Genomic DNA, 14,994 nt, shown 5'->3' with positions numbered 1-14,994 from the left:
CTGGGTTTGTGTTTTTTGTTTTTTGTTTCTTGTGTTTTGTTTTGGTGTTTGTTTGTTTTCCCTGTTTTTTAGCATTATTAGCTACTGGCAATTGAAAAGATGACCCTGAATGTTCAGAGATTTGTTCAAAAGTACAATGAAAACAAGCACAGGATGAGTAAAAAACAATGGTCAATGATCTATTTTAACCTAAAACATAAAGAAGACATTAAATTCTGATAATTATAGAAGGAACTTCTAAATCACAGCGAAAAATTAACAAGTTTCAGAAAAATCAGAGAAATTTTAATTAAGGTTAAGCCTATTCAAGCCTGGTAGAAACCAGGACAGACCAATACATGATTTATAATAGTTAAATGTCATTGACTTACTCTGTTATTGACTCATTCTATGTAGGTGCTATGTTTCTTTAGATCTTACTCTCCTCCACATTACTTCATAATGATTTTTAAGTGTTTTATTTAACTGCTTCAGCACTGAGTTAAGATGTTAGTGAATGAAAACAAGGATAACAAACATGCAGATTTGAGGCATAGTTGACCAGACAGAGGAGCAGAACAATTTACACAAGAAGGCCAAAAACTGGGTGTGGTATAATAAAAGTATACTTGGTCTTTGGCCTTTGTTCTTAGCAGACCTCCTCAAACCCTTGGAGTTTCCTGAGTGATAAGAGTGTCTTATTCACAGAGGGCTCCTTTTGATCACACCTACATTTATCCTAGTGAGGTGACCCAAGGAGGGACTCCTAGAGATCTTTGGGCTGGCTTACTGAGAGGGCAAGGAAGCCCAGTCCCGGCTTCCCCCCACCTCATACCTTACTTATGCATCTCTTCCTTTTGGCCTTTCCTGAGCTGTATGCTTTATAATAAACTAGTAAATGTAAAAATGTTTTCTTGTGTTCCGTGAGCCATTCTAATGAGTTATTGAACCTGAAGAGAGGTCTGTGGAACCTTCAAATGTATAGTTGGTCAGTCAGAAGTATAGGTGGCTGTTGGGGTTTGTGACTGGAGTTCAAAGTGGGGTCAGTCTTAGAGGACTCAACACTTAAACTGTGGCACCTGTGCTAACTCCAGGGAGTTAGTGTCAGAATTGAATTGAATGAACTGAATTGAACACCCAGCTGGTGTTGGGAGAATTTGGTGTGCAAAAAATCACTCATTTGCTGTCAGAAAGAAAGATGTCACAAAGGGTATAAGTGCTGTTTATATTAACCCAAATATCATCATATATAGAAGGAATAGTGAACCCAGAGGAAATAACAAGCCTCCGTATTAGCCTTATACATTCAGATCAGTAAAATTATGGCAAATCTCACACATTTATTTGTACTTCTGAAGTTCCATAAAATAACTGTAGAAGAATCAAGATCCTCTATTCTTTGATCCCAAATGGGGTGAGATAAATATCAGTTACATCATTTTGTTATATGATCTTTTATTTACTCACTCAACAAATATTTATTAAAGTTTACTATAGGCCAAGAATTGTCTTAGATGTTCCTTATATTTGTTATTGTAAGAAACAAATCCGTGACACATTTTTGGGTATTACGTATAATTTACACCTAATCTCACATGACTGCTTCTAAGCGAAAATTACTGAAAGTTGAAAATACTTTTAAGGCAACTGTTTTCTATACCATAACCTAATTTGGTTGCTAATTGGTTGTTTTAAATAGATCTGCATGTTGATTGAATGCTTACTATGTGTCAGAAGCTCTAAACGTATTATCTTATTTAATACTCACAACTATGATTATCCCCGTTGGGAAGATGAGACAATGAAGATTTTAGAGAGATTAAGTAACTTACATAAAAAGTGTGATTTGAACTCAGGCAGTCTGACTCAAGAAACCACACTCTTAACCACAATACTGATTTTAAGTGGTGTCATTGAAATATTAGATGCCCTTTTCTAAGGTCAATAAATAAGACCTTCTGCTACCAGCTTTGCTCAGAAGGGTAGGTGTGCTGCCCTGAGCCATTGATGAGAAAGGGTTTCACCATCCTCTAATAAATTATGCCATATAATACTTTTTAAAAAAGATCCCCACTGTATAGAGATGAGGTAACTCCTTGTACACTCTAGAGCATTTCCAATAGTCTTCAATCGAACTAAGGTTGATAATAACAGCACTTGTGCTTCTCTAAGGAATACTTGCCAATACATTGCCTGGGCTTCTAGATGCCTATTAGATATTAGCAGCTGCCTCATCCAAATTCCTCCACACATTTTCCCAAATCCTTACAGATCAACAAGGAGAGCAAATAAAATCAATAACAGGAAACTGCAGCATAAATAAGTATCTTAGGCTGCTCAGACTTCCATGGCAAAATACTACAGATTGGGTTGCTTCAACAAGAGAAATGTATTTCTCAAAGTTCTGGAAGCTGGAAGCCCAAGATCTCTTAACAGTGGCAGCCCTGGGAAGGCACCACTGAACAGAGGGCATGAGATTTGGAAGAAAGAAGTGTTCTGTGGAATTTGGTGGTGAAAGGATATAAGCAAACAAGCGGTGGAACTGAACCCTAGGGAAATAAAAATCAGAATATACATCAACCTCAAATACATCAACTACCAAAGAAAAAGCAGTTATCTTTATCAACAGAAGAGGGTTCTCTTAGACTAAGAAACCTAGTAAGACACACTCACCATATCTACACAGAAACACCTGCTATACCCAGTCCAGAAAAATGATTACAGAATGACAGGCAACATCCATTAAAAACTGAAAGAAGAAAATAGAAAATGACAATCAAAAGGTTTTAGTTGATGAAAATATTCTCCAAAACAACAAACACAGGGCACCTGGACGGCTTAGTCAGTTAAGTGATTGACTTTTGATTTTGGCTCAGGTCCATGATCCCATGATTTGTGGGTTGGAGCCCCACGTTGGGCTCTGTGCTGACAGTGTGGAGCCTGCTTCAGAGTCTCTCTCCCTCTCTCTGCCCCTTCCCTGCTCTGCCCTCTCCTTCTCAACAATAAGTAAACATTACAAAGTGTTTTTTAATTAAAAATAAAACAATAAACACAAAACAGAGGAAAAGTGCAATAAAACACCTCCCCTCCAACATTTCTAAATAAGTATTATTAGATATAAAAGAGGACTTTAAATCATAAATTCAAAAAACTCAGAACAGAAGTGGACCCAAAAAAAAATTTTTTTTAATTTAAAATGAGATATGACCAAATTCAGGAAAGAAATTGAAGACAATGATGAAAATCATCTCATAGGTGAAGCCCAAATTACAAAGTATCCAAGGGAGAATAGATCTGATGGCAAGTCTAATAAGATGTTTTGAGTAGAGGAAACAAAAATAAAATGAAAGGCTCAGAAAGAAAGTACTAAATATAGAACAGCAAAAAAGATCCTATATACAATGGATTTTCCTCAATTAAGAAAAATAAAATAATGGAGTAGAACTATTGTTAAAACTGTAATCAAAGGAAAAGTAAAACCTTAAAGTTGTTGTTGAAAGTGCCCATCATATACCTTGGAAATTACAAGTCAGAGTCTAGCAAAACTGTTTACTTTTAAAGAATCAGAAAAAAATATGTTCATCTGGGAAAAACAAATACCAAGAAACTTACAAAGTTTCTTGACTGAAACATACAAAAACAAGACAAAAATGACACAGATTTTTTTTTTTTAACTTAGGAAAGTATGAGTAAAGAATTTTGCATCCAGTGAAGCTGTTTTATATGTATCACAACTAAAGGAAATTTTGGCAAAAGGACTGTTGATGAGTATTAAAATAGTAGACCTAAGAATACATCCAGAACTAAAACAAAGGCGAGGACGAATATGAAAAAGTGTTACGTAAATTTTATGTGCTCTTACAAAGTGAAAGTAACTTAGAAAAAGAAAAAAAATTGGAGAAGGGAAAAAATAGATATTAGAATAAGTTCATTGATTGCTGCATAAGTTATAGATAGAAGTCAACAAATGTCATTTAAATCTAACAAATAGTAGAAGACTAATTAAGGAAAAAAAGATCAAGGGAATTTTAAGAGTTATTAGCACAGAGTTAGTCAACTACTAAAACAAAAATACAAGCTTTCCTAAGTGCAAAAATAAGTACCAAATCTAAGCAAATAAGACAGATTAAGAGAAACAAAGTAAATCTGATATTAATGTTAACATCAAATAGTAACAGAATCGAGAACAGATACACTCGTCTTATCAACAAATGGAAATGGGATTAACTCGGCTACAGGATTTTCAATGTGGTTTACAAAGCAAAACAAATCTATGCTGAAGAAAAGACACTCCAAAACCAAGGGATTCAGAGAGGCTAAAAGTAAAGACTGGGCTAAGGCTGAGCAGACAAATGAAAGCACCAAGAATGTTGGGGTTGTGATCAGTAAGGTAAAATTCAGAGGCAAAGCATTAAATGAGACAAGTTAACACTCTGAAATTAATTGGAAGTAAATACACTTGATAATTCACCTATCTCTGGCCATTAATTTGAAAATGTCAGATAACATTAAACACCAAGTCTCACTTATGAAATAATTCTTACAATTGATCTTGACATACTTTGTTTCAGTAACGAGCAGATAAACATTATATCAATAAGGTATATAGCACATATGAATTTAACTCTTCTTTTCTTGAAACCCTGTTAGAATCCCAAGAAATGAATTCTTGAAACTATCATTAGCCCACAAGGACAAAGAGAACTGGAAAAGGAGACACCAGTAGATGAGATTTTCTTAATCACTTTCTAGAAGAAGAAAAGAAGTTTCAATTGAATTATGGGGGCACAGGAAGTTAAAACCAGTCTCTTTAAAGAAAGATGCCAGCAAGAAGTGAGGACAATTTTCTCCAAAGAATTTCTGAGAGGCTAAGCACTTGAAAGGGCTGAAGAAAAAATGGGAAACGAGGGAAGTGATTCAGTGTCTGATTTTGGAGCACTTGAATCCCTCAGGTCTCTTCCCACAGGAACCCGTGCAGCCTGGCAACCATCTTTAACACTATATGCGTAGCCAGAGACTGATTCTTTTGGGAAGATAAAACCAAAAGCCTCTGGGCTCAGGGACAGAGGCTCAGAGGAGGACAGAGAGGGGTGAGGGTGAGGGGTTGCATGAAAATCTACATAGAAAACTGTAGTAGAAGATCTCTTCCCACGTTTTTGCTCACAATACCCATAACCAGCCATATGTCTCAAGACTACACATTTGGAAAAGTCCTCGCTAGAAAAACTGAACAGCCAGAAAAGACCCAATGATCAGAAGTTCTGAGGTGGTACAGAAAATTCTAGGAAGTAAAAGTGCACTATAGGCCAAAGAGTAACAGTCCAGATTGGAGAGCTGAACAAGGAGTTCAAGAAGGGAGGGTGTTAGAAAAAACAGCATCTGAAGGGATTGACTGTAGAGAAAATATCAGAGGTAGGGTGTCTCATTTACTGAGGAGGACTTCTCAAAAGTCAACCAACTAAAGCAGCAGAGCAACTTTTAACTCAAGTGAGGGAGAACATTCTTAGGAGAGAACTTTTGACCAGACTGAAGTAGTACTTGGTTCAACACTAAATAATATGTGGAGCAATACTAATAATGCAGAAAAATTACTCTCTGTATCCCTGCAGGGAAGGTAAACTGGCATTATTCTGCTTGAGAGCATTGTGAGTACATATAAAAAGTCTTGAGGTTTTCCAAACTTTTATTCAACACTCCCCGTTTAGGGATTTATCCAAAGAAAACAAAAGTGAATGTGCACAAAAGTTTAAATACAAGTGGGCTCGTTGTAGCATCGTTTGTAATAGACAAAGATTGAATTCAACTCAAACATGCAACCAGTTAAATAAACGCTGAAATAGTTATATAACTGGATACTACTGAGAAATATTTACCTGGGAAAATATTTATAATATAACATTAAAAAAAATAAATAAATAAAGGAGGGGGGGCGCCTGGGTGGCTCAGTTGGTTAAGCATCCAACTGCGGCTCAGGTCATGATCTCGCAGTTTGTGGGTTCGAGCCCCACATCGGGCTCTTTGCTGACAGCTCAGAGCCTGGAGCCTGCTTCAGATTCTGTGTCTCCCCCTCTCTCTGCCCCTCCCATGCTAATGCTCTGTCTTTCTCTGCCTCTCAATAATAAATAAATATTAAAAAAAAAAAGTTTCAAAGACAATCTTTTGCTATGGTCTTATTTAAAAAAAAATTGTTTTTAATGTTTATTTATTTTTTTGAGGGGGAGTGGGGCAGAGAGAGAGGGAGACACAGAATCTAGAGCAGGCTCCAGGCCCTGAGCTGTCAGCACAGAGCCTGACGCGGGCCGGAACTCAAGAACTCTGAGATCATGACCTGAGCCAAAGTCGAATGCTTAACTGACTGAGCCACTCAGTTTCCCCAACAATGGACCTATTTTTAAAGAAAAAAAAAAAATGGAAAGGTTGAGAGAGATCTGAAATATTCAGTAGTTATTTTGGAGAGTAGGTTTAAACCTGAGTTTTCTTTTCTTTCTTTTTTGTCTGTATTTTAAACATGTAAAGCCTTTTGCATAAATAAAGCAACTCTTAGAGTGACCACACATGGAAAGAACTGACTTATAGCTCATGTTTTAATATTATAATTAGAAAATAAAAACTACTTTCAAATAGAAAGAAAAAGACAAGGAGGATAAGAAGATGGCATGGTGGCAGGTTATTTTGTAATGACCAGAAAATGGTTCCCCTTGGCATAAAAATAGAGCCACCTTACAGGCTAAATTAATCTCCAGGTGTCCCCTTACTCAACAAACATTTTCAGGGCACTTACCATGCACGCCACTCACTGTGATCAGCTCTTTTCCTATTAGAAGCAACTAACTATTCAGCAGATAAGACTTGGAAGCAGTTGGAAATAAACAAGAATCATATACTTTTCCGTGTAGATTGTAACCTACTCTAAATTTAGACATGAATGTGTAAAGATGTTCTGACCTTTGTACAATAGTAAACAAGTGTGAGTACAATTATGAATAAAATCACCCCAACAATGTCACATTCAAGTATTAATAATGACAGCATAGGGTGTGAAACTTAAGTTTTGCTGCTAATATTTATATTTCTTTTCTTGCTTGTGTTCTAAAATAAAGTGTGGTAAGGTATAGAGCAAAATGAAAACAATTTTTAAAAGGCAAGTAAGCCAAACGGTTTCAATCTTAAAAAAAGTTTTATTTTGTTTTTTAATGTGCTGGTATCTTCCACAATGATTGAAAACACCACTCGGGTAATATAAAGAGAATGAGGGGTCTTACATGGTTAAAACAATGAAAGCAGTTGTGCTCAGAAAGCAGATGTCCCTGGCTTAAGAATATTTTCTAGACATGAAACGGAAAAATAAATCTCTAGTCCAGTTGCCTTGGAAAGTGAGGTGATGTGTGATGTAAGTAATTACAATCCTAACAGAGCAGTATATTCAGAATACAAAGTGGTAGGTAGAGTATTATATCAAAATACAAATTAGCAAATGATATAAATGTCTAAGAGTGGGGAGTAAAAATTTATAGCAAACAAATTCTGAACATAACATATCTACTCTCTAAAGTAAACCCATGTTTGAACAGACGTAGCTAGTTTTCGAAGCAGAAGCCTACCAGAGATGAAAAGAACCCAGTTTACTGAGGATATTAAATTTAAATTTTCAATTTATATTAAGGAATAAAAGAGAAAGATCTAAGCCGAAACCAAGCCGAACTTTCTAAACTCGAGTCCCTTCATTTTTTTTTTCTTCATTATTGTATCACTTAGTGTATTCACACAACTTCCTGTCTGAACAGCACGAAAGGAATTGTGAATTTATTATTTCCAACTGCGCTGAAAATCAGAATTTTGCTAATGCAGTACCTTCCATCCTGTTATTTGGCTTTGAACTGTGTCAAGTTTGAGCCATGAAAACTGACTATACTGGCTTAGAAGATCTGTGTATTTAATTACCACGTTGGAGGAGATGCCTTTAGCTTAAATTCTGAAGCCTTCAGCACAAAACGGCAACTCTGAGAGCTGCCAAACAGAAAGAGTTGCCAAACGGAAAAACTTATACATAACTCATTCAGCTGGCTGTGTGTTGTCTGTGACCTGCCCAGGATCTGGTATAGACCTCTAAGCAAGCTCTGTCTCTCCACAGTTAATATCAAAGACATTTCTATTAAGATAAAAGCTGGCAGATCCAGTTTCCAGATACACAGATTTCATGCTGAGAGGCAGAACTAGTCCTTCCCAGAGAACTGATAAGTAGATTCTTTGGAGGATTCTAATTTGGTATTCCTTCCAACAACATCTCCCCAGCACGTCCTAGCACATAGTAGGAATTTTACAAATGATTGTTGCATGGAATCAAACAAAGAATTTATGGAGGTATGAGGTATTAAAAACAGGCAGAACAGAAGATATGCTACAGACATCTTCTTAGGCATTCTATATAAGCTAGGCCTCAGAAAATGAAGTCTATGTTTATCCCATGGGTGTTGTTTACATGAAGAGCCTCTTCCAAAACGTGCTTTATAGAGTCTCGCTGAAAACACAAGTTTTCCAAAAGTCCCTTGCTTAAATCTCTGTGAATTTATCCATCCAATAAACATTAATTTTACTTAATGTGTTACACATAAACACATAGTTGAGATAGCACTTTCTTTTCTCAGAAAGAGAAAAGACTTAGACTATTGTCCAGAAACCCAGTATGACTTTGGTTTTTATTAGTTTGAATATCTATAATTCATGAAAAACTGACAAATTTGTTTTGTGAACTTTAATACTGAAACTGCTTAAAGCATGACTAAGAATTAGTAAAATTTATGAGAAAAAATGATGATGTGTGATGTTCTGTGAGTCATTAAAAATACTTACTCAGCACTTCAAGATCAATTTCTCTTCTACCCCATGAAACAATATGAATGGACAGAGAATAATCTCTGTTTGTCTGAGAAAGTAGATGGTCCCATTGACTTGTCTGTAATGTGGACAGCAACTGTATAAATGGCCCTTTATTCTACCTTTCCAAAATACTTTAATTTAAGGTCAAGTAAGAAGGCAGTTAAAAACAAAGAGGCCAAAGGAATTGTAAAAATGCTGATGATATCATAAAAGAGATCACTTTAGCTTTTGCTCACCACATACATAGTCTTGCTCCAACAAAAACATCTGCCTGTCACCCCATAAAAGTCCCTACACTTCTCTTCCCTTTATGAGCAAAAAATGGAGCTTTAAGGGACACTTAATAGCCAGCAGCTGTTTGACTGCCAAATACTGCATCTGGAGGGGAGTGTAGTATTCATATGGAAAAAAACCAAACCAAAACAAAACAAAAAACAAAAATCCCAGCAACTATCGCTTCTTTTTCTGTCCCTTTCCCTCCTTCCTTCCTTCCTTCCTTCCTTCCTTCCTTCCTTCCTTCCTTTGAGAAGGATGGGGGGAAGGGCAGAGAGAGAGGGAGAGAGAGAATCCTAAGCAGGCTCCACACCCAGCAAGGGAGCCCGACACAGGGCTTAAGCTCACGACTGTGAGATCACGACTTAAGCCGAAATCAAGAGTCAGAGCTCAACCAACTGAGCCAGCCAGGCATCCCTATTGGTTAATTTTCTTAAAGTACACCAGTGCTTTGAATAAAGAAATTTGAGCACTTTGAATATGTGGAAAGACACAGGAGCTCCTTAAGTGCATCTGAAACCAGTACATTGTTCCCAGAAAGCAACGAATAACTGAGATTGTATTCAATCGTGTTTAGTACATAGGTTGAATGAGTGCTAACATGAATAAGTTTAAGGCCAGGTAAAAGATACTTCATGAGAATTTACCATTCACTTTATTTTTCTGAGATTACCTCTATTTGAGGCTATAATGAATCACAGTAGTTTTCCTTGCTAGGCTATAATTTTCTGAACACATAATTCATTTAAAAATATAATTCATAAAATAAAATGTGAAGACAAGGAAACATCTACCTTAGAAAAATTAAGATGAGGGCCCCTGGGTAGCTCAGTCGGTTAAGCATCCAACTTCAGCTCAGGTCATGATTTTGTGGTTTGTGGATTCAAGCCCCATGTCAGTCTCTGAGTGACAGCACAGAGCCTGGAGCCTGCTTCGAGTTCTGTGTTTCTCTCTTTCTTTCCCTCCTCCACTCAGACTGTCTTTCTCTGTCTCTCAAAAATAAATAAAAGTTAAAAAAATAAAAAAAAAGAAAGAACAATTAAGATGAGGAGCTAGCAAGGGGTGCCTGGGCGTCCGACTTCGGCTCAGGTCATGATCTCCCAGTTCGTGAGTTCAAGCCCTGCTGCAGGCTCTGTGCTGACAGCTCAGAGCCTGAAGCCTGCTTCGGATTCTGTGTCTCCCTCTCTCTCTGTCCCTCCCCGACTCGTGCTCTGTCTTTGTCTCTCTCTCAAAAGTAAATAAAAACATTAAAAAAATTAAAAACAATAAAGATGAGGAGTTGGCAGTATAAAAGTACTTTAAAACAAAGACCAATCCAGGATCATAATATGTTGAGTGGGATTGCTTTTAAAACAATAGGCTTTGAGATCCTGTTAAAGGGTAATGTAAAAACTATAAAATATTGTATTTACTTTGATAATCCCCCACTGGGATCAGAGTTGTTTCCTCCACTCTTTACTTTCACTTTGAAAAAGAAGCTTGGTATGACATCCATAATATGAATATGTAGTACTTCAAAAGATGGAAAGTTATATCCCTGCAGAACTTATAATGGTTCAATTAGAAAGGAGTCCATGCAGAAAAGCAAGAAGAAAAGATGACTCAGCACTCACTATTCTGTTGTTGCCCTGTTGCCTCTCATCTCCTTTTTTACCTTTCTTTTTCAACTTGCCTGAGACAAAAACAGACTACAATGTCCGCCTCATCCAGTCACCCTTCTTCTGGACCCTGAGTCATAGCCACCTTAAAAGGTTAACTTGAAAACTATCTCTTGAGCATTTAAAATTACTTACTCTCTCTCTTTCTCTCAGAAATACAATTTTTTTTCTTACCGTAGAAAAAAATATGTTAACTTCTAAATTCTGTGTAATTGTCATCATCGGTAAATAGAATCTCAGTATTAATGTGCACTGCAGGAGGAAGCAACAGAATAAGACTGAAGAGGCTACTGAGTTCATACAATTCTCTGCCTGAAGAAAAGATTAGTCCCTACCTCTTTATAGAGTGGATATATTGAAGACAAAGCTAAAGATATACATATCTTCAAAACACAGAAACAATGTTTCTGTCTTCTTTCCTTCCTCTACTTCCTCCTTCCCTCTTTCCTTCTGTCCTTTCTGCGCTTTTCTTCGTTCTCTTAAACTGTAAAAGTTGGCAAATATGGGCCTTTCTACCAACGGAGAATGGGTATCATCTTTCCTAGAAATCATTCAGCATCATAGATTGTATTCTATGCTTCTATAATATCTGTAGTATCTTAGAGGTTGTCGATATAATCAGGAAATCCCCAGAGTACTCCTGTGATATAAATATAAATTTATACAACATTTACATGTTGTAAAACTGTATGAAATGGATCAATGCTTGTCTGTAGACCTACTGTTAAAGCAGGTTATGTTGTTGTATGACACGTTCTTTGTCTTGAAGTGGATAAAATGTTACAAGGACACGAGACTTACACGCCCAGCACCGTTGTAGAATAATAAAGAGTAGTACAAAATAAAATGCTAAATTTATACAATTATAGGATAAAATGCTTGTTATAGATACTGGTTGAGAGGGATAAGAGAAATCACCATTTCTATATTTGTTCAAGCTCCTACTCTTCCCCCTTGCCAGTTTTAAACACTGTAGCCAGATTCGCCTGTTGTCAGTCCCCTGTTCAAAATTTGTAGTGGCTGCCCTTGTGTGTGGTCATGATTCTCATATTGGAAGTACATATGAACCCCTTTTCATGAATAGGTTTTCACAGATCCGGAACCCTGGACATATGCCTCAGACCGAGGGGCTTATGAGAACCCCAGTTTGAGAAACACTGACTTATTTCTTCAAATAGACTTTTACTTGAAAGAAGTTTTGTCTTTCTAGACAGAGAAACCTCAGCCTACAGAATAAGTTCTTGGCTATTTGGTGTCTCACTCAGGATGTGTTTTGTATTACATGCCAGATGTGGAAGCCGCAATTAACTGCTCCCTTGGTCCCTTCAAAAGTCCTCAACTTTCCTATGAGGACATTTACGCCTTCAACCTGGAACACCATTTCTTTCTCTTTCTTATCTTTTCTCCCATCTTATTTTTGCCAGAAGTTAGGCCAAACAACTCCTTCTTCACGCTTCTCTTTACGTCTGCAAAGAGGATTCTCACCTTCCTCTGATTGTTTAGAGCAACATATCTGTGCCTCACTTATGAGGCAAACACCGAATATATATTATCCTGAGGTATGCGCCTGGGTTTTTACCTGCGAACAGCAAACAGCTAGAGGATAGAGTCTGTACCTGATTCATCTTTTGCATGTAGCTAGCAAATATCTTGCACACAAAAGGTGCCAAATAAAAAGTCGAAGAAATAACTATACAGGTCAACGAATAGGATGAGGCTTGAGACAAGCCATAAGGGGTTGATTGAATGTGGAAAGTGACTGACAACGGGATTTTTTTGGTAAAGGATTTAGTAAATTTCTCACCCTATCCATGAGCTAAGGATTTGATAACTGAGGAGTGAAGATACAGCTACCTCTTCACCTTATGAATAAAATAGAGTTGTTTTCAAGGAGAACATTTCTGCTATTCAAGAGAAATTATCTTAAGGTCCAAACTTGCCAAGGGAAATTTACCAAATACTTAAAAAAAAAAACAAAAAAGAAGAAGAAGAAGAAGAAGAAGAAGAAGAAGCAAAACCTCCATAAACTACCATAATTCTTGCCCATGAGATAGCAATGAAAGAAAATGTGTTCAAAACGTCCACACTGTTCTCCATCCTCTTTTTCTTATCTACTCTATATGGTTTGATTCAGATAGGTTCTCGTCTACTAATAATAGACTCATCATCTCTGACAGCAGAAGTGCTGTCCAGTAGAACATTACTAGGAGAGGCACACACCCTCTAAATAAAATGTCATGGTTACCTTTCAGAATCCTCTTGCTGATTGGTGAACATTACCAGTCTCTCTTCGTGTTTCTCGTTTTTGTTTATGCGTTGTCCACACGGAATCTAAAAGGAAAGAAAAATATGAAGGACATGAGGCTTGGATGTGTCTCAAGGGAAGATAACCATGTCAGTGACTGGAGGAGAAAAACCACCCGTTAAATGCATTTTTCATCAAAAATGTTTTTATTCTCATGTCTTGTTTTCAGCACTGCCAATTATGAGAAAACAGACCACAAACTTGCCTTCTGCCTAGTTTCAAGCAAAGGTAAAACGCTGGGTATAAACATTAAAGACTCAGTCTTTCAGTTAAAGAAGAGTCTTGTGACAGGGAGAGATTGTCCAGGAGCAGGTAAAAGAAGGCTGGACATTTCAACACAGGTGCCATAAACTGTTAACATTATTAGACTGACATGTTTGTAGTTCAATTAGCCACAGCCCAGGAATGAGTTTTCCAGGAGTGACTCGTGACCCATGGACACCAAGAACTTTCTTCTCCCAACACCATTCATTCCAGCTTTTTCTCCAAGGAGAGCTGATGGTTATTTCTGATTTTCAGATAACAAGGGAACTGGTAATGTGGCCATTAAAAGAGAAGAAGGAGGTAAAAAGAAAACTGTATGTAAGACACAGAATCCCCTCCCTTTTTTTTCCTTATTAATTGCAACTTAAGCACCAAACTCCGGTCTAACATTACATAGACGTCATAGTACCTCATGGGGCTTATAGTAGATTCTTGAGAGTGAAGCATTTGAAGACTGTGTATGCTTTAAAAGCCAATCCCTGTAGGCACTTGACACATTTTAAATGCATCTGGAAACCACTAATTGCTGTGATCCCATTAGAAAATTCAGGCGGTTCAGGTCTGTGGGAAACACGAAGCCAGCTTGTCTGAGTTTTATGAGTGTCTATTTAATTATAACAATAACCAAAAAAAAAAAAAGTTTGTTTGTTAAAACGATCTTAGAAGGATTTGTTTTAGCTATTGGCAAGCTGTCTGTTCATAGTGTGGGAGGGTGGCTTTTTTATTTTGTTTTGTTTTCAGCTTGTGACAGCTGTTTAAAAGTCATCTGTTACCACCATGGTAGCCAGTTACTAGATGAAAGCAAATGCCTTTCAGGACTGTTGTAGGAATTGGACCACCAACTAGTCCAGCTATCTCTTAACTATGCAATATTGCAAGAGTGCCCAGTTGTTTTATATGGCACTCTGGAAATATTACACAATTCTGCAAATGCATCGAACAGGCAGACAGAGGAGGTGCTACTTGACAAAGAGTGACTTGCAGAAAGTGCCTGTACTGTAATGTCTGGAATTTTTTTTTAAATTAAATTAATTAATTAAAATAAATTTGCAAAAAAAAGTTGTTTAAAGTGTCTTCGATGCTTTCGTTATTTTTAAAATTACTTTTTAAAAAGTACTAATGTCACAGAAGACTGGAAATGATACAGGAAGTCTTGGAGTATCAGAGAGTCCTAGAATTTGAGACCTTAGAGAATACTCTGAGAATGCCATCACTTTACAAACCTGAAGAGGACAAATGATTTGGTTAATTAATGGCTAATCTAGGATTAGATGTCAAGCCGTTTGAACTCACAGTCTATGATTTTCTACTGTGGTTATAAATGAACATTATACAGATTAAATTTCAAGTTTGAAATAAAGAGAGATCTCATTTTAATACTAAAATATTTTGAAAGTAACATACAAAAATTTCACATTATGAATGAAACCCAATAAAAATATATTTCTCAGGCAAGGATACTGTATTAACTGAACTAACTCTGGTGGTAAACAACCCCCAAAACAGCATATGGAGGGGTAAATTTCCAGATTTAGATTTTTTTTAGTTTAAGATTCACAGATAATACCTCTGAGGCAGTGCAAACACACAAGACTGGTATTATCGCAAAGGTATTAGTTTACCGAACATTGTATTTCC

At 36.8% G+C, this 14,994-nt stretch overlaps 1 protein-coding gene across 2 annotated transcripts in view; it reads right to left on the bottom strand.

The window, feature by feature from the left end:
• The window catches only part of TNIP3 (TNFAIP3 interacting protein 3), a 92,021-nt gene extending 78,903 nt beyond the window's left edge, over positions 1 to 13,118 (bottom strand). For both annotated transcript variants that reach the window (XM_015539997.2, XM_015539998.2), the window contains exon 1: positions 13,033 to 13,118. In XM_015539997.2, the coding sequence (XP_015395483.2) occupies positions 13,033 to 13,064 (32 nt within the window). In that variant the 5' untranslated portion in view covers positions 13,065 to 13,118. The remainder of the gene's footprint in view (positions 1 to 13,032) is intronic.
• Positions 13,119 to 14,994: the final 1,876 nt, after the last annotated feature.

This window comes from Panthera tigris, chromosome B1 (genome assembly GCF_018350195.1).
Source record: "Panthera tigris isolate Pti1 chromosome B1, P.tigris_Pti1_mat1.1, whole genome shotgun sequence".
Classification (NCBI taxonomy): domain Eukaryota; kingdom Metazoa; phylum Chordata; class Mammalia; order Carnivora; family Felidae; genus Panthera; species Panthera tigris.
This window is presented reverse-complemented; position numbering and strand designations above follow the sequence as displayed.